Source organism: Chlorocebus sabaeus, chromosome 6 (genome assembly GCF_047675955.1).
Source record: "Chlorocebus sabaeus isolate Y175 chromosome 6, mChlSab1.0.hap1, whole genome shotgun sequence".
Lineage (NCBI taxonomy): Eukaryota > Metazoa > Chordata > Mammalia > Primates > Cercopithecidae > Chlorocebus > Chlorocebus sabaeus.
This window is the reverse complement of record NC_132909.1, coordinates 7302646-7326120: the sequence shown is the minus strand read 5'-3', so window position 1 is coordinate 7326120 and position 23475 is coordinate 7302646. Positions and strand designations below refer to the sequence as shown.

At 50.4% G+C, this 23475-nt stretch overlaps 1 protein-coding gene across 1 annotated transcript in view; it reads left to right on the top strand.

The window, feature by feature from the left end:
* Window positions 1-19768, top strand: part of GPR32 (G protein-coupled receptor 32) — a 47411-nt gene extending 27643 nt beyond the window's left edge. Inside the window, 5 exon segments of the mRNA XM_073017221.1 lie at window positions 5955-6520; window positions 6523-6905; window positions 6908-6972; window positions 15798-15936; window positions 19616-19768. Of these exon segments, the coding sequence (XP_072873322.1) occupies window positions 5955-6520; window positions 6523-6905; window positions 6908-6972; window positions 15798-15936; window positions 19616-19768 (1306 nt within the window).
* Window positions 19769-23475: the final 3707 nt, after the last annotated feature.

The window sequence follows — 23475 nt, the reverse complement described above, 5'->3', positions numbered from 1 at the left end:
CCCCCGGGGCCTATTAGGGCTGACATCTGGTGACAGTTCCCAGACTGATAGTGATCTCTGAGGCTCTTGCTCAAGATTCTTTCCTGGACATTTATCTGTTCCAAAACTCACAGCTAGCTTCCTGCCAGCTAGCTTCCCTACCTTTAACATGGGCTCGAGGCTGGCAGCCTCCTGGGACTGACGACGGAGAAGGAAAAAGCTCCCTCACCATCGGACGCAGCACAAGGTGACAGGGGACTGGGATTTGTTGAGGGGAAGCAGTCTCAGGGAGCCAGGAAATAGGAGCTTGGGGACTAGGAGAGTTGAAGGGCACTCTCCAGGGTATACAAAAAGGAGGTGGTGGGCTGGGCGCAGTGGCTCACCCCTGTAATCCTAGCACTTACGGAGGCAGAGGCGGGTGGATCACCTGAGGTCAAGAGTTCGAGACCAGGTTGGCCAAGATGGTGAATCCCCATCTCTACTAAAAATACAAAAATCAGCCGGGTGTGGTGGCAGCTGCCTGCAATCCCAGCTACTTAGGAGGCTGAGGCAGGAGAATTGCTTGAACCTGGGAGGCGGATGTTGCAGTGAGCCGAGATCACACCACTGCACTCCAGCCTAGGCAATAGAGTAAGACTCCGTCTCAAAAAAAAAAAAAAAAAAAAAAAAAAGGTGGCAAAGAGGGGCTGAAAGTTCTGGGCCACCTCCTCTGGGTGAGGACTGTTCTCATGCCATATGCGTGACCTGTGCCTGGTCAGAGGTATTTGACTGTCTTCATCGCTGCGGCATCCCCAGCGCTTAGTAGTGTCTGGCGTACAATTTGGGCTCAATGCATAATTTTACACTAAATGAATGAATCCATCCTCAGATGACAAAGGGGAGATTGTCCTCCTTAATGATCACTCATCAATTATTTATCAAGTGACTGCTATGTTCCCGGGGCCAGCGGGCAATCCACACACCATCCTCTCCTCTAGGGAACTCAGAGAGCGGAGCAGATGGGTGACCACCAAATGATCCAACAAACACGATCTAATTGCTGCTGCCTGTAACCAGCTCTTTTTTTTTTTTTTTCTTTTTTTTTTCCTTTTTTTTGCAGGGGGCATGGGGGGACCAGGGGAGATCAGAGTCTTGCTCTGTCACCGACGCTGGAGTGCAGTGGCATCATCATAGTTCACTCTAAACTCCGTCTCCCGGGTTCAAGGGATTCTCTTGCCTCAGCCTGCCAAGTAGCTGGGATTACAGGCATGCGCCACCACACCCAGCTAATTTTTGTATTTTTAGTAGAGGGGGGGTTTCACCATGTTGGCCAGGCTGGTCTCAAACTCCCTACCTCATGTGATCCTCCCACCTTAGCCTCCCAAAGTGCTGGTATTACAGGCATGAGTCACCGTGCCCAGCCTGTAGCCATCTCTTCATGGGAGAGAAGCTCCTGTAGGAGGGTCTGATTGAAAAGGGCCAGGAAAAGCTTCGGGGAGAAAGTGAAATTTGTACTGAGATCGCAGGAATGAGTTTCAAAAAAAAAAAAAGGAAAAAAAAAGCAGAGGACAGAAAGGGTGTTCCAGGCAGAGGGGCAGCACAGGCAACGGCCCTGGGGTGGGAGGGAAACAAGAGAATCTTGGCAATAGAGACAAAGGTAGGGAAGCCGGGATGTGGTGCGCAAAGAGGGGGAAGGTGCAAGAGAAGTCTGGAGAGGCTGGCAGGTGCCCCAGCCCCCACCAGCAGTGTTGGGGAAACTCATATTTATCCCACAAGCAATGAAGAGCCACAGTGTAGTTGTCCGGTTTGAACTGTATTTTTCTGAGACAGGGTCTCACTGTGTTGCCCAGGCTGGAGTGCAGTGGCACAGTCATGGCTCACTGCAGCCTCGACCTCCTGGGATCAAGTGATCCTCATGCCTCAGCCTCCCGAGTAGCTGGAACTACAATGTAAGCCACCCTGTTTGGCTAATGTATTTTTATTTTGTAGAGACAGGTTTCGCCTTGCCACCTAGACTGGTCTTGAAGCCCTAGCCTCAAGCAATCTCCTGCCTGGGTCTCCCACAGCGCTGCGGTTACACGGTTTGGGCTTTCAAAGGATCACTCTGGCTGTAGGGTGGTGAGTGGCTGGTAGGGGATGAATATAAAGCTGGTGGCCGGGCGCGGTGGCTCACGCCTGTACTCCCCACACTTTGGGAGGCTGAGGTGCGTGAATCATCTGAGGTTGGGAGTTCAAGACGAGCCTGGCCAACATGGTGAAACCCCGTCTCTACTAAAAATATAAAAATTAGCTGGGCATGCCCCCAGGGTGTGTGCCTGTAGTTCCAATTACTCTAATCAGGGGGCTGAGAAAGAAGAATTGCTTGAACCTGAGAGGCAGAGGTTACAGTGAGCCAAGATTGTACCACTGCACTCCAGCTTAGGCAACACAGCGAGATCCTGTGTCAAAATAAAAAAACAAAACAAAACAAAACAAAACCCAAACAAACAAAAAACAAAAAACAAAAAACTGGGGTGCTGTGTACTTGCATGATAGGGCTATGGAGACAGGACATAGTGGACAGGGGCAAGAGGCTTTTTGGCAGCAAAATCAACAGGGTTTTGTGATGAACTGGGTGTGCGGGTTGGGGGAGTAGGAGACAGAGGTATTCAAGGATTCTACACCCCTATCTCAGATGAGCATACTGAGGCTCGGGGTGCGGGGGAAGCCCTGAGCCCAAGATCACACAGTCATAATCCAGTGTTTCAACTAGAGCTTTGACCTATGCCTGTCTGCTGTGTGAACTCAAGCTTTCCTCAACCCCAGACCTCTCTTCTCTGTCTGCACCTCACCCTTGGAGGTCGTTTTCAAGCTCAAAGACATAAATAGTATCTAAATTATTTTTGTACTATTTTTGTAGAGACAAAGTCTCCTCGTGTTATCCAGGCTGGTCTGGAACTCCTGGGCTCACACAGTCTTCCTGTCTCTCCCAAAGTGCTGGGACTAGAAAAGTGAGCCACTGCGCCCCGCTAGCATCTAAATTCTAGTGACTCCCACATGCCCGTATCCAGCCAGGAACCCCTCTTGTCATTTTTGTTTGTTTGTTTTTGAGACAGAGCCTCACTCTGTCACCCAGGCTGGAGTGCTGTGGTGCGATCTTGCCTCACTGTAACCCCCATCTACTGGGTTCGAGCAATTCTCCTGCCTCAGTCTCCCGAGTAGCTAGGATTACAGGCACCTGCAACCACACCCAGCTAATTTTTGTATTTTTACTAGAGACGGGGTTTTACCATGTTGACCAGGCTGGTCTCGAACTCATGACCTCAGGTGATCCGCCCACCTCAGCCTTCCAAAGGGCTGGGATTACAGGCGTGAGCCACCGTGCCGGGCTCCCCTCCTGTAATCTTGCTGCTAGTATCCAGCTGCCTTAGTGAAGTCTCCCCAGGATGTCTTACAGGCATTTCAAAGGCAAAGTGACCAACCCCGAGCTCCTGGTCTCACCCCAAACCTGCTCTCCTGCATCAGTGTACAGCAACTCCAGCTTCCATCGGTTCAAAAGTCCTGCAGTCACCCCGACACTGCTCCCCGCTCACCTCACACATCCAGCCCAGCAGCAAATCTAGCCAGCTCCACCTTGACCCTGGAATCTGCTTCCTACCACCTCCTCTGCCATCACCCTGGTCCCCATCTCCCCATCACTGCCCACCTGGGTTCCTGCAGCAGCCTCCTCCCAGCCTCCTGCTTCCATCCCGCCCCCTCAGTCTAGTCTCAACCTTAAAGTCACAGTGATTGTTAAGACCTAAGTCAGATATTGTTCGTCCTCTGCTCCACAGTCTTTTGTAACTCCCATCTTACAGGAAAGGCCAGGAGAGTGTGCACTATGACTCACAGGGTCCTGCTCCACCTGCCCGCTTCCCTCTCTGCCTTCACCTCTCACCTCTCTCCCCATTGCCCACATGGCTCCAGCCACACTGGCCTCCCTGCTGTTCCTTGAGCATTCCAGGCACTGTCCTGACTCAGGACCTTTGCCCAAGCTGCTGGTTCTGCCCGAAGGGTACTTCCTCCAGATACGTATGTGCCTCACTTTGTCGTCTCCTCCAAATCTTTGCTCAAATGTTATATTCTTTTTTTTTTTTGAGACAGAGTCTCACCCTGTTGCCCATGCTTAGTGCAATGGTGTGATCTTGGCTCACTGCACCCTCTGCCCGCCAGGTTAAAGTGATTCTCCTGCCCTAGCCTCCCGAGTAGCTGGGACTACATGTGTGTGCTACCACGCCCAGCTAATTTTTTGTGTGTTTTTAGTAGAGATGGGGTTTCGCCATGTTGGCCAGGCTGGTCTCGAACTCTTGACCTCAGGTGATCCTCCGCCTTGGCCTCCCAAAGTGTTGAGATTACAGGTGTGAGCCATTGAGCCTGGCCAAATGTTACATTCTCACTGTGGTCTTCCCTGACCACCCCGTTTAATGTACCAGTGGCCCCTTTCTGCTTTCTCTCTCGTCCCTCACATTCCCAATTCTCCTTAATTTGATTTTTTTTTTTTTTTTAAAGAGATGGAATCTCACTCTGTTGCCCAGGCTGGAGTGCAGTGGCCTGATCTCAGCTCACCGCAACCTCCAACATCCCAGGTTCAAGTGATTCTCAGCCTCCCAAATATCTGGGATTACACGAGTGAGCCACCATGCCCGGCTAATTTTTGTATTTTTAGTAGAGACAGGGTTTCGCCATGTTGAGCAGGCTGGTCTCGAACTCCTGACCTCAGGTGTTCTACCTGCCTTGACCTCCCAATGTGCTGGGATTATAGGCATGAGCCACCGCACCCAGTCAAAAAAATTTTTAATCATTTATTTTTTGTAGAGACTGGGTCTCATTATGTTGGCCACCTTGGACTTCAACCTAACTTCAACCAGTCCTTCTGCTTCAGCCTCACAAAGTGCTGTGATTACAGGCATGAGCCTCCATACCTGCCCCCTCCACTTTATTTATTATTTTTCCATAACACTGGTAGTCTTCTAAAGCAGTATATCATGAGTTAATTTATTATATGTATTACACCTGACATCTCTCACGGGGATGTAAGTTCCATGAGGGCTTGTTTTGTTACATGAGTTATCTCTGGTACTTAGAACAATATTATTGTGTCCAGTGAGCTGAGATCGTGCCGTTGCACTCCAGCCTGGGTAACACAGTGAGACTCTGTCTGAAGAAGAAGGAGGAGGAGGAGGAGGAGGAGGAGGAAGAAAAAGAAGAAGAAGGAGGAGGAGGAAAGAACAGTGTTAATGGGTCATAAAAGCATTCAGGCTGGGCTCAATGGCCCACACTTGTAATCCCAGCACTCTGGGAGGCCAAGGTGGGAGGATCACTTGAAGCCAGGAGTTGAAGACCAGACTAAGCAACACAGCAAGACCCCATCTCTACAAAAAAGAAAATTAAGGCCAGGCACAGTGGCTCACACCTGTAATCCTAGCATTTTGGAGACTGAGGCGGGCAGATCACGAGGTCAGGAGTTGGAGATGAGCCTGGCCAAAATCATAAAACCCCATCTCTACTGAAAACACAAAAATTAGCCAGGCGTGGTGGCGTGTGCCTGTAGTTCTAGCTACTTGGGAGGCTGAGGCAGCAGAATTGCTTAAACCTGGTAGGCGGAGGTTGCAATGAGCTGAGATCAGGCCACTGCATTCCAGCCTGGGAGACAGAGCAAGACTGCATCCCAAAAAAAAATAAAAATTAAAAAAATTAGCCGGGCATGGGGGTAAGTATCTGTAGTCCCAGCTACTCCAGGAGGCTGAGGTGGGAGGATCTCTTGAGCCTAGGAGGTGGAGGCTGCAGTGAGCTGTGATTGTACCTTTGTACTCCAGCCTGGGTGACAGAGCATGACGCTGTCTCTAAAAGAATAATAATAATAAGTATTCCATAAAAGTTATGAAATGGAGAAATCATGAGAGGGGGGTCTCGGAGGGGACCAGGGACTGCAGTGACAGGCAACCTGGGGCCCTGACACGTGATCACTCTTGTTCCAGGAAGATGAATGCTTCCAGATGCCTGTCTGAGGAGGTGGGGTCCCTCCGCCCGCTGACCGTGGCTGTCCTCTCTGCGTCCTTTGTCGTCGGAGTGCTGGGCAATGGGCTGGTGCTGGGAATGACTGCCTTCCGCATGGCCTGCACGGTCTCTACCGTCTGCTTCTTCCACCTGGCCCTTGCCGATTTCATGCTCTCACTGTCTCTGCCCATTGCCATGTACTATATTGCCTCCAAGCAGTGGCTCCTCGGAGAGTGGGCCTGCAAACTCTACATCACCTTTGTGTTCCTCGGCTACTTTGCCAGTAACTGCCTCCTGGTCCTCATCTCTGTGGACCGTTGCATCTCTGTCCTCTACCCTGTCTGGGCCCTGAACCACCGCACTGTGCAGCGGGCGAGCTGGCTGGCCTTCGGGGTGTGGCTCCTGGCCGCCGTCTTGTGCTCTGCACACATGAAATTCCGGACAACTAGAAAATGGAATGGCTGTACGCACTGCTACTTGGAGTTCAACTCGGAGAATGAGACTGCCCAGATTTGGATTGAAGGGGTCGTGGAGAGCCACATTATAGGAGCATTGGCCACTTCCTGCTGGGCTTCCTTGGGCCCTTAGCAATCATAGGCACCTGCGCCCACCTCATCCGGGCCAAGCTCTTGCGGGATGGCTGGGTCCACGCCAACCGGCCCAAGAGGCTGCTGCTGGTGCTGGTGAGTGCTTTCTTTATCTGCTGGTCCCCGTTTAATGTGGTGCTGTTGGTCCATCTGTGGCGACGGGTGATGCTCAAGGAACTCTACCACCCCCGGATGCTGCTCATCCTCCAGGCTAGCTTTGCCTTGGGTTGTGTCAACAGCAGCCTCAACCCCTTCCTCTACGTCTTCATTGGCAGAGATTTCCAAGAAAAGTTTTTCCAGTCTTTGCCTTCTGCCCTGGCCAGGGCGTTTGGAGAGGAGTTTCTCAGTCATCCTGTCCCCGCGGCAAAGCCCCCCGGGAACGATGGAAGCCTTCAGCTGGAAGCTGGAAGCCGTCTTTCTTAGTTTGCTTGTGGCCTCTTACCTTGACTGGCTTCTAAAACCCTGCCCAATCCTGCCTCTTCCTTCAGGAAGTCTTCCAGCAACCCCTCATCTAAAGCTCTGTGGTAGAGACAGCTACTTATTCCCCAGTGTCCATTCTTCCCCCTCCCCGCCTCTTTTTTTTGAGATAGAGTCTTGCTGTGTCGCCAGGCTGGAGTGCAGTGGCACAATCTCGGCTCACTGCAGCCTTGACCTTCAGGGCTCAAGCCATTCTCCTGCCTCAGCACTCCCCACGCCCCACTCCGCCTAGTAGCTGGAACTATAGACATGTGCTACCTGGGTAATTTGTAGACAGGGGGTTTCATCATGTTGCCCAGGTTGGTCTCAAACTCCTGAGTTCAAGTGATCCTCCAGCCTCGGCTCCCCAAACTGCTGGGATTACAGGTGTGAGCCACAGCACCTGGCCTCCTCTTTCTATGTAGTAAAACTCCTGTGTTCTAATGAGGCACGTGGTTAACTAGAAAAAAAGGAAAGACTACATTTCCCAGTATCCTTTGCATGTAGTTCCAACCATGTGACTGCTTTCTGACCAATAGGATGTAAGTGGCAGCAATCAATGTAACTTCCTTGAAGTGCCTTTAAATGGGAGGGGCCTGCCCTCCATTTCCACTTTTCCCCCTTTCTATTGTCCAGAGTGCAGATGTACTAGTTAGCTCTTGCTGTGTAACAAAACTCCTCCACATTTAGAGGCTTAAAAACATAACCTGTTTTTTTTTTCTGATAGGGTCTTGTTCTGTTGCCCAGGCTGGAGTGCAGTGGTGTGATCACAGCTACGCCACCTCAGTCTCCTAGTCTCGAGTGATCCTCTTACCTCAGCCTCCTGAGTAGCTGGCAATGCGCCACCACCCCAGGCTAATTTTGTATTTTTAGTAGAGACGGGGTTTCTGCATGTTGGCCAGGCTGGTCTCAAAATCCTGACCTTGAGTGATCCGCCTACTTCGGCTTCCCAAAGTGCTGGAATTACAGGCATGAGCCACCGTACCTGGGCAGAACTGCTTCTTTGAATCATGAGCAAGTGGTGTGACAGCTTCTGGATTGCACGACATTTTCCTTTTGCCTCAACCTAGAGCCAAGGGAATGGCCTGTTGTGACCAGGGACCACTCGGACTTCAATCCCCAGAAAGGAGTATTCTTCACATGCATCAGTTTGGCTTTGGGGTGTTTTAAGTAACAGAAAACCTAACTCCAACTGGCTTCAACAATAAGGAAATTTATTAAGTCACTTTACACCAGTTCCAGAGGTTGGCAGCGTAATGAATAGTTAAGGGGTAGATTCAGCTGTGGCAGGAGAGACACGAAATAACAGTGGCTTCAATGAGCTAGGATTTGAAACCTCCCTTTTCACAACCTGGGTGTAAGCATCTCAGGGCCAGCCTAGGGACTCCCTGGAGCAACGGTAGCTTTCCATCAGGGCTACTGTGGGAGATCACACAAATGGTCCCCGTTCTGCACACCTTCCTGCATACGTGCTCCTTGGCAATGTCACTTTTCAGATTTTCCTGTCAAGGGGTGGGGTCTCTTTCCTCACACCTTGAATCTAGGCCAGGCTCATGACTTGCTTTTTGACCAGTAGCATGAGTGGTAGTGCAAAGCTTACCTTGTGCAAAGTTCTCGTGCAAAGCTCTGAGCAAAGTTCTGAGAACTTGCACCTTGTGCAAAGTCCTGAGCCTCCGCCTCATACTTCCCTCACTCTTGGAACCCTCTCCAGCCGTCACATGAAAAAGCCAGCCTGCAGGATGATAAGAGCTATGTCTCTAGTAAACACACAAAAATTAGCCAGGCATGGTGGCAGACACCTGTAATCCCAGCTACTCGGGAGACTGAGGCAGGAGAATCGCTTGAACCCAGGAGACAGAGGTTGCAGTGAGGCAAGATCTTGTCACTGCACTCCAGGCTGGGTGACTGAGACTCTGTCTCAAAAAAAAAAAAAAAAAAAAAAAGCGCCAGCTCTGACTTGCCCTGAGAACTCTACCTCTCAGAGCCTCGGTTGCCCCAAGTCTATAAAATAGAAGCAAGTGTTTCCATCTTCTGGGTGAGGAGCGGATTAAGTGACACAGTGACTGAGTGCCAAGAAACACAGAGGCACCTTAAAAAAAATTAACTCCTTTGGGAGGCGGGGCAGAGAGGATTGCTTGAGCCCAGGAATTCGAGAACAGCCTGGGCAACATGGTGATACCCCGTCTTTACAAGAGATTGGCATGGTGGCACATGCCTGTAGTACTGGCTACTTAGGAGGCTGAGATAGGAGGATCACTTAAGCCTGGGCTGTGGAGGTTGCAATGAGCTGAGATCATGCCACTGCACTCCAGCCTGGTGACATAGTGAGTCTCTCTCTCTCTCTCTCTCTCTCTCTCTCTCTCTCTCTCTCTCTCTCTCTGTGTGTGTGTGTGTGTGTGTGTGTGTGTGTGAGTGAGAGAGAGAGACCTACCTATTCTGTTGACTAGTGGATCTGATTAAAAATAAATAAACTGGGAAAAGTAGTATATATATATTTTTAAAAACTTGGGCTGGGTGTGGTGGCTCACGCCTTTAATCCCAGCACTATGGGAGGCTGAGATGGGCAGATTATGAGGTCAGGAGATCGAGACCATCCCGGCTAACACGGTGAAACCCCGTCTCTACTAAAAATATGAAAAAATTAGCCGGGCGTGGTGGCAGGTTCCTGTAGTCCCAGCTACTCGGGAGGCTGAGGCAGGAGAATGGCATGAAACTGGGAGACGGAGCTTGCAGTGAGCCGAGATCCCGCATGAAACTGGGAGACGGAGCTTGCAGTGAGCCGAGATCCCGCATGAAACTGGGAGACGGAGCTTGCAGTGAGCGGAGATCCCGCCACTGCACTCCAGCCTGGGTGACTGAGCGAAGACTCCATCTCAAAAAAAAAAAAACTTGAAAGTGATGAGAAATAGTTCTCCCTTTCATTCCAAATCCTCCATTGTTACATTTTCTCACTAGAAAACTGTTGTCAGTTTTTTGTGTATCCTCCCAGATATCCAACCCATGCATAAACTCGCCCTTTCTTTCCTTTCTTTCTTTCCTTTCCTTCCTTTCCTTCCTTCCCTCCCTCCCTCCCTTCTTTCTTTCTCTTTCTTTCTCTCTCTCTTTCTTTCTTTCTTTCTTTCTTTCTTTCTTTCTTTCTTTCTTTCTTTCTTTCTTTCTTTCTTTCTTTCTTTCTTTCTTTCTTTCTTTCTTCTCTCTCTCTCTCTCTCTCTCTCTCTCTCTCTCTCTCCTTCTTTCTTTTCTGCGGAGGGGACAGAGTCTTGCTCTATTGCCCAGGCTGGAGGGCAGTAGTGAGATCTTGGCTCACCGCAACCTCCACCTCCCAGGTTCGTCTGATTCTCCTGCTTCAGCTTCCCGAGTAGCTGGGATTACAGACACCCGCTATCATACCTGGCTAATTTTTGTGTTTTTGTAGAGACAGGGTTTCACCATGTTGGCCAGACTGGTCTTGAACTCCTGACCTCAGGTGATCCGCCCGCCTTGGCCTCCCAAAGTGCCTGGGATTATAGGCATGAGCCACCGGGCCGGGCGCATAAGCACTTTCAACACAAATAGAACATGCCATAGCTATGATTCCACATCGTGAGTATTTTCCAAAGAGATTTTCCTTTGGGATGGAAATACAGAAGATGTCTAGCACATGACTTTTCAATGGTGGTGGCTAAGTATTCCCTTACATGTATATAGTGTGCTCAAAAGTAGTTCCCTAATCCCCTACTGATGGGCACTCGGGTTGCTTTGAATTTGATGCAATGATATTTTTGAAACTTTGAAAATTATTCAATAAAACACGCATTCTGAACAATACAAAAAGAAAATATAATTGGGGGAATTCATTTGATTTATCACTTAGTGAACAACCAGACAACCCAGCCATAAAACAACGTGGCCACCCCAGGGTTCCCCTCCCACCTCCTCGCTCTCTCAGTCAGTCCTCCATGTCCTTTAAAGATAACTTTTGTTTTGTTTTGTTTTTTGAGATGGAGTCTCGCTCTATCATTCAGGCAGGAGTGCAGTGGTGCCATCTCGGCTCACTGCAACCTCTGCCTCCCGGGTTCAAGTGATTCTCCTTCCTCAGCCTCCCGAGTAGCTGGGATTACAGGCATGTGCCACCTCACCTGGCTAATTTTTTTGTTGTTGTTGTATTTTTAGTAGAGATGGGTTTCACTATGCTGGCCAGGCTGGTCTCAAACTCCTGGCCTCAGGTGATCCACCCGCCTCGGCCTCCCAAAGTGCTGGGATTACAGGTGTGAGTCTCCCCACCTCGGCCAATATCTTTCCATTAAATATATCAATGCTAATATTTGTCCATCCTCACACTGGGTTGGTCTCTCCATCTGTCCACGCACCGTACTACATCCAGTATGATGAGAAGACCAAGACGGGGACATGAGGTCTGGGAAACCCAGGGAGGGAGCTCCCAGCATACCCACTGTGCCGCAAGGGCACAATGCTCAGAGATACCTCCCAAAAATGTTGAACTGTGTTAAAGTAGGCACAGGTAGGACATCATATTTTACCTATTAATTCTTTAGCCTGTATCTTCTAAGAACAAGGGCATTTTCCCTGTAAAATCGTAATATTATTATCTCCCTTGAGAACTTTACTATTGGTATTATCTAATAAACAGGCCATATCCAAATTTCCTAACTGTTCCAACAATAAACTTTAGAGCAATTTTTTTTTTTTTTTTTTTTTTTTTTGAGTCAGGGTCTTGCTTTGTTGACCATGCTGGAGTACGGTGGCATGGTCATAGCTCCCTGCAGCCTTGAATTCCTGGGCTCCAGCAATCCTCCTGCCTTGGCCTCCCAAGTAGCTGGGACGACAGGCATGTGCCATCATGCCCTCATTAAATTTTTTTTTTGTAGAGACAGAATCTTGCTATGTTGCCCAGGCTGGTCTTGAATTCCTGGCCTCAAGCAATCCTCCTGCTTCAGCCTCCCAAAGTGTTGAGATTACACATGTGAGCCACTGTGCTTGGCATGGAGCATTTTTTAAAAAGCAGGATCCTGCAATGATATTCTCTGCCTCTCCTTGCAAAAAAAAAAAAAAAAAAAAAAAAAAGACTATGCATTAGGTCACAAATAAAACATAGGTTGATTCCCCAAAGCAGAAGTAATACAGGCCATATTCAAATTTAGAAATTAACAGAAGATGAAAAAAATGCTTCAATTCCTTGGACATTACAAAACACCCTTCTAAATAACATCTGGGTTCAACTGATAATTAAAACTGAAGTTCTACTTCATTTAAAGCACATTACATATAAAAACTTATGGCCAGGCATGGTGGTTGACACCTGTAATTCCAGTACTTTGGGAGGCCGAGGCAGGGAGATCACCTGCAGTCAGGAGTTCGAGACCAGCCTGGCCAACATGGTGAAACTCCATCTCTACTAAAAATACAAAAATTAGCCAGGCATGGTGGTGCATGCTTATAGTCCCAGCTACTCGGGAGGCTGAGGCAGGAGAATCGCTTGAACCCTGGAGACAGAGGTTGCAGTGAGCTGAGATCATGCCACTGCACTCCAGCCTGGGTGACAGAGCAAGACTCCATCTCAAAAATAAATAAATAAATAAATATTTTTAAAAAATCTTATGAGATGGGGCCAAAGCTGTGCTCAGAAGAAAATCTATAGCTTATTTATTTGTTTGTTTGTTTTGAGACAGAGTCTCACTCTGTCACCCAGGCTGGAGTATGGTGGCACCATCGCTCACTGTAGCCTCAACCTCCCAGACTCAAGTGATCCTCCCACCTCAGCCTCCCCAGTATCTCCACCATATCCAGCTATTTGTTTTGTTTATTTATTTATTGGTAGAGATGGGGTCTTGCTATGTTACCAAGGCTGATCTCAAACACCTGAGCTCAAGTCATCCTCCCACCTTGGCCTCCCAAAGTGTTGAAATTACAAGCGTGAGCCACTGCACCCAAACTTTAAATTTTAATTAGGAGAGAGAGAGAAAAAAGTCCGAGGAAATTAGCAAAGCAAACAATTCAGGAAGAAGAAGAAGAAAAAAACTATAAAATAGTGCACTAAAAGTTGAAAGAAAACATTCATAGAGATTAGACGGAATTAATTTAAAGTAAAAAATTGTGGACAATAGTAAGAAGCTGGTTCTTTGAAAGGAAAAATTCTCTTTTCCATGCTCTCTCACTCTCTCTTATGTGCGCACACAGGTACACACACACACAACCAACAATAATATTCTTTTACATTTTGTGTTTGTGTACTTTTGTGAATGCTTCAAGAAGGCAGAAGAGCACAATGGGACACAAGTTGCTCCCACTCTCCGTGCCTCAGTTTCCACCAATGTAAAATGGGGATAATGGCAGTAGCTTCCTGAGAGGGTCGCTGTGAGGATTACTTGCATTGCCGTGGGTGGGGCGCTTGGCTCCGTGCCTGGCACCGAGGAGGTGCGATGTGTTTGCTGTGATCAGTATCATCCTCTGTTGCATAAATTCCTCCTGGGGAACTGCCGGGTCAGAGGGCGTGTTCGATGTCGCAGACGCCGCCAGGAGCGCTCTGCAAGCCTGTTTCCCACGCTTCGCCAACGCAGCAACCGCCAAGTCAGCCTCTTTGATCTTTGTCTTCTCAGAGGAGAAAAGTGGGATCCCGGGGAGGTTTTTAATTTGCATTGATTTTCTAATGAATGCGGTTCAGCATTTTTCCAAGGAGGCTCTGAGGTTTTTACAGCCGGCTGCAGGATCCTCCCTGGGGAGACGTGGTCTGGGGCAGAGCCAGGTGCGGTGGTAGAGGTGGGTTTGAGTCTCGGGGAGCGCGCTGGAGCTGGGCACGGCTCCGTGCTTGAGAGGATCTGGCATTTTCCTGGGCAGCCTCGGCGAGAGAGAGTCGTGGAAGGTGAGTTAAGCCTCCGGATTATACTCTGCCAAACAGGAACTAAAAATCCGTGTCCAATAGAATTACTAAAACAGCCGAAGACTGCGATTCACGCCTTCATCCCTTAACTAATGACAGCTCACAGGTATTGATCGCGACCTAAGTACCAGGCGCTGTCCAGAGCTTTCTAAACGTGTGAACTCCCAAAGTCAGCATCACAACCCTGAGGGCGGTGCTGCGATTATTCCCGTTGTACAGAGGAGGAAACTCGAGGCTCAGAGAGGGAAAGTCATTTACCGAAGGTCACACAGCTGACCGGGCACGGTGGCTCACGCCTGTAATTCCAGTTCTTTGGAAGGCTGAGGAGGGCGGATCACCTGAGGTCAGGAGTTCGAGACCCAGCCTGGCCAACACGATGAAACTCCCGTCTCTGCTAAAAATACAAACATTGGCCGGGCGTAGTGGTGCATGCCTGTAATGCCAGCTACGCTGGAGGCCGAGGCACGAGAATCGCTTGAACCCAGGAGGCTGAGGCTGCAGTGAGTCGCGATAGCGCCATTGCACTCCAGCCTGGGCGACAGAGCGAGACTCCGTCTTAAAAAAGAAGAAGAGGAGGAAGAAGAAGGAGAAGGAAAAGGAGAAGGAGAAGGAGAAGAGGAGGAGGAGGAAGAAGGTGGTCACAAAGCAAGTAAGTGTAGGATGGGAACTTGACCGGTCTGACTCCATTAACCCATCCAGTTATGTTTACCGAGCACCTGCCTGGTGAAGGTCACTGTTTTTGGCGTGGGAGAAAGGCAGAGAAGACAAAGATACCTACATTTGAAGGACTGGCATTCTAGGGGGTAGCACTGAAGTGCCAGGGGGAGGGGCTAACATTTAAGGGAGAGGGGCTAGAATTTAGGGGGAGTGGATAACTTCAGGAGGTGGGGTTAAAATTCCAAGGGGAGAAACCGATATTCCAGGGAAAGAAACTGACATTCAGAGAAGAGGGACTAACATCTCAGGGGGAGGAGCTAATATTTCAGGGGGGAGGAGCTAACATTTCAGGAGGAGGGGCTAATATTTTTAGTACAATTACACACTGTTAATCACTACCTCTGTTTCTAACATTTTAAGGTAATTGCTTGCTGTTAATCACTACCTGTGTTTCAGGCAATAAAGAAGGGGCCAACCTTTATGAGGGAGGAGGTAACATGCCAAGGGGAGGAACTAACAATCCGTGGGGAGAAATGGACATTCTAGGGAGAGAAGCTAACAATAAGGAGGGGCTAACATCGCAGGAGAGAAATTGACATTTCAGAGGGGAGGAGCTAAATCGCAGGAGAGAAATTGACATTTCAGAGGGGAGGAGCTAACATCGCAGGAGAGAAATTGACATTTCAGAGGGGAGGAGCTAAATCGCAGGCGAGAAATTGACATTTCAGAGGGGAGGAGCTAACATCGCGGGAGAGAAATTGACATTTCAGAGGGGAGGAGCTAACATAGCAGGAGAGAAATTGACATTTCAGAGGGGAAGAGCTAACATTGCAGGGGAGAAATGGACATTTCGTGGGGAGGAGCTAACATTGCAAGGGAGAAATTGACATTCAGGGGGAGGGGCTAACATTCAAATAAGGGTGCTAACATTCAGTGGGAGAGGCTAACATTGCAGGGGAGAAACTGACATTTCAGGGCAGGCTGACACTCTCTATCCTTAAGAGCCTACAGCCTCTACCTCCTTGCTATACCTTGTCCCTACAAGTGTTGGCTGAGCTCATAGTGGGTGCAAATCTCTGCCACCCTGGGGATTTGAACGTGCCTGAAAAGAATGGAGTCTCTGCCCTCATAGAGCTCGCAACCTGGGGGCAGACAATTCTGAACGGAATGATTCCACAGAAAGGCATTCACCTCCCAGGCAGGAGAGGTAATTACGCGCTCTTAATCACTACCTCTGTTTCTCTCAGGCAATACGGGAGGGGAGGCGGCGCCCCCATCGTGGCCTGGTTTGAGATGTTCCCAGCCGTAGGAGACAGACAGACTGTCATCAAGTGTCGGAAAATAGCTGTCATGGGAATCCTCACCTCCCGACACCTTCCCAGCCCCGTGAGCCCGAAACCTTCCTGCGCGGTTGCAAAGTTGTAGGTTCTGCTCCTGTTGAAGGGCAACCTTGTAATCTCCAGTGCTCACGGCGGCTCTGCTGGGACACAGCAGCTCCTGGGGGCCAAGGTCCCAGCCAGGATGGGGATGTCAGGACCGAGACTGGAATGTAGAACCGTGGGAGTCCAGAGCCCGGGTCTTTCCCTACCCACCACCAGATGTGGTGTGGGTTTCCTGGTTTCCGTTCTTGTTCACGTGGAATAAAAGGAAAAGGCGGGGGAGTGACAGCCGCACCTGCTGTCTCCCCACCATGGTGGGGGATTTTTGTCTGTTCCCTTTGCTGCTGTGTTCCCCGCGTCTGGGATGCACCCAGTGCTGAATGATGCCCCCTTGCACATATACATTCTCACGCTGACTGATCTGGGTTTACTAAGTGTCAGTGATTCACTCCTTTGAAAATGGGGGCCCTTGTGTGACTCCCATGGTAGTCGTGGGTCCTGGGGACCCCCAGAGGAGTCAGACCCAGAACCTGATCTCAAAAACACCTCAGTGGCCCAGTGTGGTGGCTCACGCCTGTAATCGCAGCACTTTGGGAGGCCAAGGTGGACGGATCACTTGAGGTCAGGAGTTCGAGACCAGCCTGGCCAACATGGTGAAACTCTTATACTAAAAATACAAAAATTAGCCAGGTGTGGTGCGCACACCTCAATCCCAGCTACTTGGGAGGCTGAGGCAGGAGAATTGCTTGAACCTGGGAGACTGAGGTTGCAGTGAGCCATGATCGTGCCACTGTACTCCAGCCTGGCTGATGGAGCGAGACTCTCTCTCTCAAAAAAATAAATAAATAAGAGCAGGGATTTTCCATCCAGTTTGTACCTGAAACAGTTTCTGGTTGAGAGTTATGCTTAGTAAACTCGTTGACTCAATGAATGGGTGGGAGTGAGGGAGGGTCCCCATGCCCATTGTGGTAGGTGGATTAACGGCCGCAAAAATGTCCACATCCTAATCCCCAGAACCTGTGACTGTGTCATATCACGTGGCAAAGGGAAATTAAAGTTGCCAATGGAATGAAGATTGCTTTCTTTACATAGGGAGATTAGCCTGGGTTATCCAAGTAGGCCTAATATAATCACAGGGCTTAAGTCAGGGGTGTCCAATCTTTTGGCTTCCCTGTGCCACACTGGAAGAAGAAATGTCTTGGGCCACACAAAATACACTAACACAATAGCTGATGAGCTAAAAAAAAAATTACAAAAAAATCTCATAATGTTTTAAGAAGCTTTACTAATGTTTTCCTGGACCACATGCAGCCTGTGGGCCACAGATCGGACAAAGTTGCTTTAAGTGGAAAAGGAAGGCACACAAGTGAGAGTGAGGGAGAGATCTGAAGATCCTACCTAGATGGCTTTGAAGATGCAGGAAGGGGCCAGGTGTGGTGGCTCATGCCTGTAATCCTAGCACTTTGGGAGGCAGAGGTGGGTGGATCACCTGAGGTCAGGAGTTCGAGACCAGCTTGGCCAGCATGATGAAACCCCGTCTCCACTAAAAATACAAAAATGAGCCGGGCGTGGTGGTGCACACCTGTAATCCCACCTACTTGGGAGGCTGAGGCAGGAGAATCACCTGAACCCAAGAAGTGGAGGTTGCAATGAGCCAAGATCATGCCACTGCACTCCAGCCTGGGCAACAGAGCGAGACGCCATCTCAAATAAAAAGAAGATACAGGAAGGGACTTTGAGCCTTGGAAATGTGGGTGGGGCCTTGAGCCAGGAAATGTGGGTATCCTCTAGGACCTAGGAAAAGAAAGGAAACAGATTCTCCTTTAAAGCCCAGACAGACCTACTTAGGACTTCTGACCACTACTAAACTTAAGGTAATTCGTTACAGCAGGAAGAGGAAACTAATTATACCTTTTATTTATTTATATCATTATTTTTGAGACAGAGTCTCTCTCTGTTGCCCAGACTGGAGTGCAGTGGCGTAATCTTGGCTCACTGCAACCTCTGTCTCCTGGGTTCAAGTGATTCTCCTGCGTCAGGCTCCCGAGTAGCTGGGATTACAGGTGCGCGCCACCATGCCCGGCTAATTTCTGTATTTTTCGTAGACATGGGGGTTTCACTGTATTGGCCAGGCTGGTCTTGAACTCCTGACCTCAGGTGATCCACCTGCCTCCCAAAGTGCTGGGATTACAGGTGTGAGCCCCTGCACCCGGCCTGCTCTCACAGTCTCTATGTTAAAGCATCGGGAGGAGGCAGGGATGCACACAGACACCACCATACAGAAATTTCAAACAATGCAGGATCAGAAGTGCTCTGATGGGGAGAAAAGGAGGGTTAAGGGGCCAGCAGGTGCTGAGGAGCTGCCACTTTACACAGGGTGGTCACGGAAGGTTTCTCAGAAAAGGCCGCCTTTGGCCGAATGCAATGGCTCACACCTGTAATCCCAACACTTTGGGAGGCCGAGGCGGGTGGATCACCTGAGGCCAGGCGTTTAAGACCAGCCTGGCCAATATGGTGAAACCCCATCTCTACTAAAAATTAAAAAAAATAATAATTTTAAAAAAATTAGCTGGGCGTGGTGGTGCACGCCTGTAATCCCAGTTACTCGGGAGGCTGAGACAGGAGAATCGCTTGAACCCGGGAAGTGGAGGCTGCAGTGAGCCGAGATCGCGCCATTGCACTCCAGCCTGGGCGAGAGAGTGAGACTCTGTCTCAAAAACAAAACAAAACAAAAACAAAAACATAAAAAGCCGCCTTTGAGCGGAGACTTGAACGACGTGAGGCAGCCAGGGGGTTCCATAAGGAAGGGTACTCCAGGCAGGTGCAAAGGCTGAGACGTGGGAGAGTGGTGGGTGTACTGAGGAACAGGGAGGAGGCCTGAGGGAGCCCTTTGGGAGGATCCAGTGTGGTGATGTCTACGGCGCACCGTGTTCCTCACTCCTGAATTGCTGAAGGAGCCCTGGCCCTCCTCCACCTGAGAAAACTGGGCTCAGAAAGCTGCGTGAGGAACTGGGTGGCACAGGGGGCCGAAGTAAGGTGGAGGCCAGAGGGTGGGCCATCTGTGGACTCCCAGTATAGTGCTCTGTCAGCAGTCCTGGCCGTCTCTACTCTGGAGCACCAGCCTGAGGTTCTGCGTCTCTCATCTTTGGGCTTTAGCCTCATCTTCCTCCTGGTCTGTTTCCAGATCATCAGCTGGTGTTTGGCTCACGGGGTGGCCGGAGCTGCTGGGCGTGCCGGGGGCATCGGGGCCCATGCTGTTTTCCTTTTTTTTTTTTTTTTTTTTTTTTTTTTTTTTTTTGAGACGGAGTCTCGCTCTGTCGCCCAGGCTGCAGAGCAGTGGCGCGATCTCAGCTCACTGCAAGCTCCGCCTCCCGGGTTTACGCCATTCTCCTGCCTCAGCCTCCCGGGTAGCTGGGACCACAGGCGCCGCCACCTCGCCCGGCTAGTTTTTTGTATTTTTTAGTAGAGACGGGGTTTCACCGTGTTAGCCAGGATGGTCTCGATCTCTTGACCTCGTGATCCGCCCGTCTCGGCCTCCCAAAGTGCTAGGATTACAGGCTTGAGCCACCGCGCCCGGCCCCCATGCTGTTTTTCTGCTGGTTTCCCTTCTGCCTGCTGGTGCCGCGGAGGCTGCTGGGCGCGGGGGAGGCCGGGCTGGAACTGGGGGACCTGTGGGTGTTGCTCAGACCTCTGGGTTCACCCTGGCGGGGGCCTGCAACTGCCTCAACCCTCTACTCTACATGGGTGGGGACCAGGCCCTCTGGGCCTGCCAAGGGGGAGGGTCTGAAGATGCACAGGTGGCAGTGGGCACAGGGGATGGGACCCTCGCCGACCTGTGAGGACCTGAAGGAAAATTCCTGGGGAGTCAGGAAGGGTGGGTGGGGAGGGGGCAGCCCCCCATGTCAACCTCCGGATAATGTGAGACTCTGAGCTGAGAGAAGACAGAGATGATAGGCAGGGTGGGGAGGCAGAGAGAGAGGGAGGGGCAGGGAGGAGGACAGAGACCCAGAGAGACAGGGGACAGAGACCCAGAGACAGGGGGACAGAGACCCAGAGAGAGGGGGACAGAGACACAGAGAGAGAGGGGGACAGAGACCCAGAGAGAGAGGGGGACAGAGACACAGAGAGAGAGGGACAGAGACACAGAGAGAGGGGGACAGAGACACAGAGACAGGAGGACAGAGACCCAGAGAGAGGGGGACAGAGACACAGAGAGAGGGGGACAGAGACACAGAGAGAGGGGGACAGAGACACAGAGACAGGAGGACAGAGACCCAGAGAGAGGGGGACAGAGCCCCAGAGAGGCAGGGAGAGACCCAGAGAGAAAGCAGTAAGACAGAAGAGGCGACGCCGGAGCAGGAGCGATGTGGCTGGAGGGGAGACACACAGAGGCACAGAGGGGAGGGGAGAGACTGGCCAGGCTGCTGCGAGGGGCAAGTGGGACACAGAAAAGGCCAAAGAGGCCAAGACTCAGTGAGAGACAAAAACACGGAGCACTCTAGTGAGAGACGGACATAGAACCGGCGCTGGAGGAACAGGAGGAGAGGGGAATCACCACTGAACAGGACAGACACAGTGACACACAGACAGCACGACAGAGACTGAGAGAGGAGAGAGCCAGCTTTGAGAGAGCGAGAGGTAGGGGCCTGGGTGGAAAGCCTGGAACGCAGACGTGGCCTAGGAATTCGGCAAGTGGAACAAGGGTGACCACCCACTGTGGCTGTCCCAGGACTGAGCAATTCCTGAGATGTGGAACAGCAAGTGCTGAAGTCAGAAGTTGTGTGCAAACAGAGCTTGCTGGTCCCCGCACGTGAGACAGAATGAGGGACAGGAGCAGGCCGCCAGCTTTTCTGGTTCCTGAAGGAGTCCATTGTGAAATATGCAAGTGCCTTCTGACCTTGCGCCCCAGGCCCTCTGCCCTGGGAAACAATGTGCTTCACCTTCCTTCAGTTTCAAGCTCCTGAATGTTTCCAAACTGAAAGGTAAATTTGGCCCCATGTTTTGAGTCTTTGATGCATCCATGGAGCTCCCTCTGAAATGTGCTCAGCTCCAGGAAGAGGAAAATCGACCTCTTCGTCTTCTGGGAACGCATTACAGCGAGGGCTGTTGACCCTGGCTGCACAGCAGAATCTCCAGGGAGAGCTTTTAACATAAAATCGATGTCCCGGCCCCATTCCCACACCTTGCGGTTTAAGTGGTCCAGGGTGGAGCTCGGCTCTGAGAATTTCAAAACCTCCCCAGGGATTTCTGCGGGCAGCTGGGCTGAGACCCATCTATCTGTGGTTGTGAAAATACAACCTTGGGCTGGGCACAGTTGCTCACGCCTATAATCCCAGCACTTTGGGAGGCTGAGGTGGGCGGATCACTTGAGGTCAGGAGTTCCAGACCAGCCTGGCCAACATGATGAAACCCCATCTACCTGAAATACAAAAGAAAAAAAAATGCGAGCACAGTGGCTGACGCCTGTAATCCCAGCACTTTGGGAGGCCGAGGTGGGCGGATCACTTGAGGTCAGGAGTTCCAGACCAGCCTGGCCAACATGATGAAACCCCATCTACCTGAAATACAAAAGAAAAAAAAATGCGAGCACAGTGGCTCACGCCTGTAATCCCAGCACTTTGGGGGGCCGAGGCAGGTGGATCACCTGAGTTAAGGAGTTCAAGACCAGCCCGGCCAACATGGTGAAACCCCGTCTCTAGTAAAAATAGGAAAATCAGCCAAGTGTGGTGGCGTGCACCTGTAATCCCAGCTACTTGGGAGGCTGAGGCAGGAGAATCACTTGAACCCGGGAGGTGGAGGTTGCAGTGATCCAAGATCTTGCCACTGCACTTCAGCTTGGGTGACTAAGCAAGACTCCATCTCAAAATAAATAAATAAAAATAAATAAAAATAAAAGAAAGAAAGAAAAAAGAAAAAAGAAATACCAAAAAAATTACCCAGGTGTGACAGCACCTGTCATCCCAGCTACTCTGGAGGCTGAGGCAGGAGAATCGCTTGAACCTGGGAGGTGGAGGTTGCAGTCAGCTGAGATTGTGCCACTGCACTCCAGCCTGGTGACAGAGCGAGATTCCATCTTTAAAAAAAAGAAAAAAAGAAAAAAAAAAGAAAATACAACCTTGATGGCTCCCAGAGGACTGAGAAAGGCAGCACTGAGTGGTTCAAACCCTGGGGTGCAGAAAGGAAACGGGGGGAGGGGGCGGCGGAACGCAAAGACCAGCTTTGCTGTCAGTATTTGTTAGTGGTGATGGGGGTGCTGTGACTCATGCCTGTAATCCCAATACTTTGGGAGACCATGGTGGGAGGACTGTTTGAGGCCAGGAGTTCAAGACCAGCCTGGGCAACATAGAAAGACCTCATCTCTACTAAAAAAAAAAAAAAAAAAAAAGATTAGCCATGCATAGTGGCACCTGTGGTCCCAGCTGCTGGGAAGGCTGAAGTGAAAAAAAAAAAGGCCGGGCGCGGTGGCTCACGCCTGTAATCCCAGCACTTTGGGAGGCCGAGGTGGGCAGATCACGAGGTCAGGAGATGGAGACCATCCTGGTTAACACGGTGAAACCCCGTCTCTACTAAAAATACAAAAAAATTAGCCAGGCGTGGTGGCGGGCGCCTGTAGTCCCAGCTACTCGGGAGGCTGAGGCAGGAGAATGGCGTGAACCCGGGAGGCGGAGCTTGCAGTGAGCCGAGATCCGGCCACTGCACTCCAGCCTGAGCGACAGAGCGAAACTCGGTCTCTAACAAAGAAAGACATGGGAAAGGGCGTTCCAGACTGGGACCCAGCAGTGCAAACACGGGACTATCTTCGAGTTCGCTGTGGCCAAGAATACACCAGGGCCGGCGTGGGAGGTAGGTGAGTTTTGTTTTGTTTTTTAAGCCTGGAGGGGGTCAGGTTACTTGCAGCCTCCAATGCTCAGTGGAGGGCCTGGAATTCAGGGCCACTGGAGGGCTGTGAGGAAAAAGGGACAGGGTCAGCTCTGGGTACAGGAGGACCCCTCTGAGGACTGGAGGAGAGAGAGAGAAGGCTGGGGTGAGGGTCCAGCGGGGGAGGAAGCCCAGGCAGGAAGGAGGGAGGAAGCAGCCAGGAACCCCCCAGGTCTCAAAAAATTGTGGTTTTGGGCGAGACTCTGTCTCAAAAACAAACAGACAGACAAACAATTGTGGTTTTGTCAAAACCGACGTTTATTTCTTGCGCTCAACCCTTAAGGCAGCCAATTTCTGGTTGAGAAAATAGTGCAACACCGCCGCTGTGTGGCTATTTGGAGTTTTGCAGCCAATAACTCGAAACTAAAGCCCGCCTCCAAATCGGAAACTTTTGAGGACTTCAGGAGGGCGCTGTTGCCACTGATGCTAAAACATTGGCCCAAAATGTTGGTGATCCACAAAAATTCTATTAATTTGAGATAAAATTATAGTGCGACTGTGAATCTGTTTATTACTGAAATTTGTGGTCATCACTGAAATTTGTGGCCAAGCGCTGTGGCTCACACCTGTAATCCCAGCACTTTGGGAGGCCGAGGTGGGCGGATCACTTGAGGTCAGGAGTTCCAGA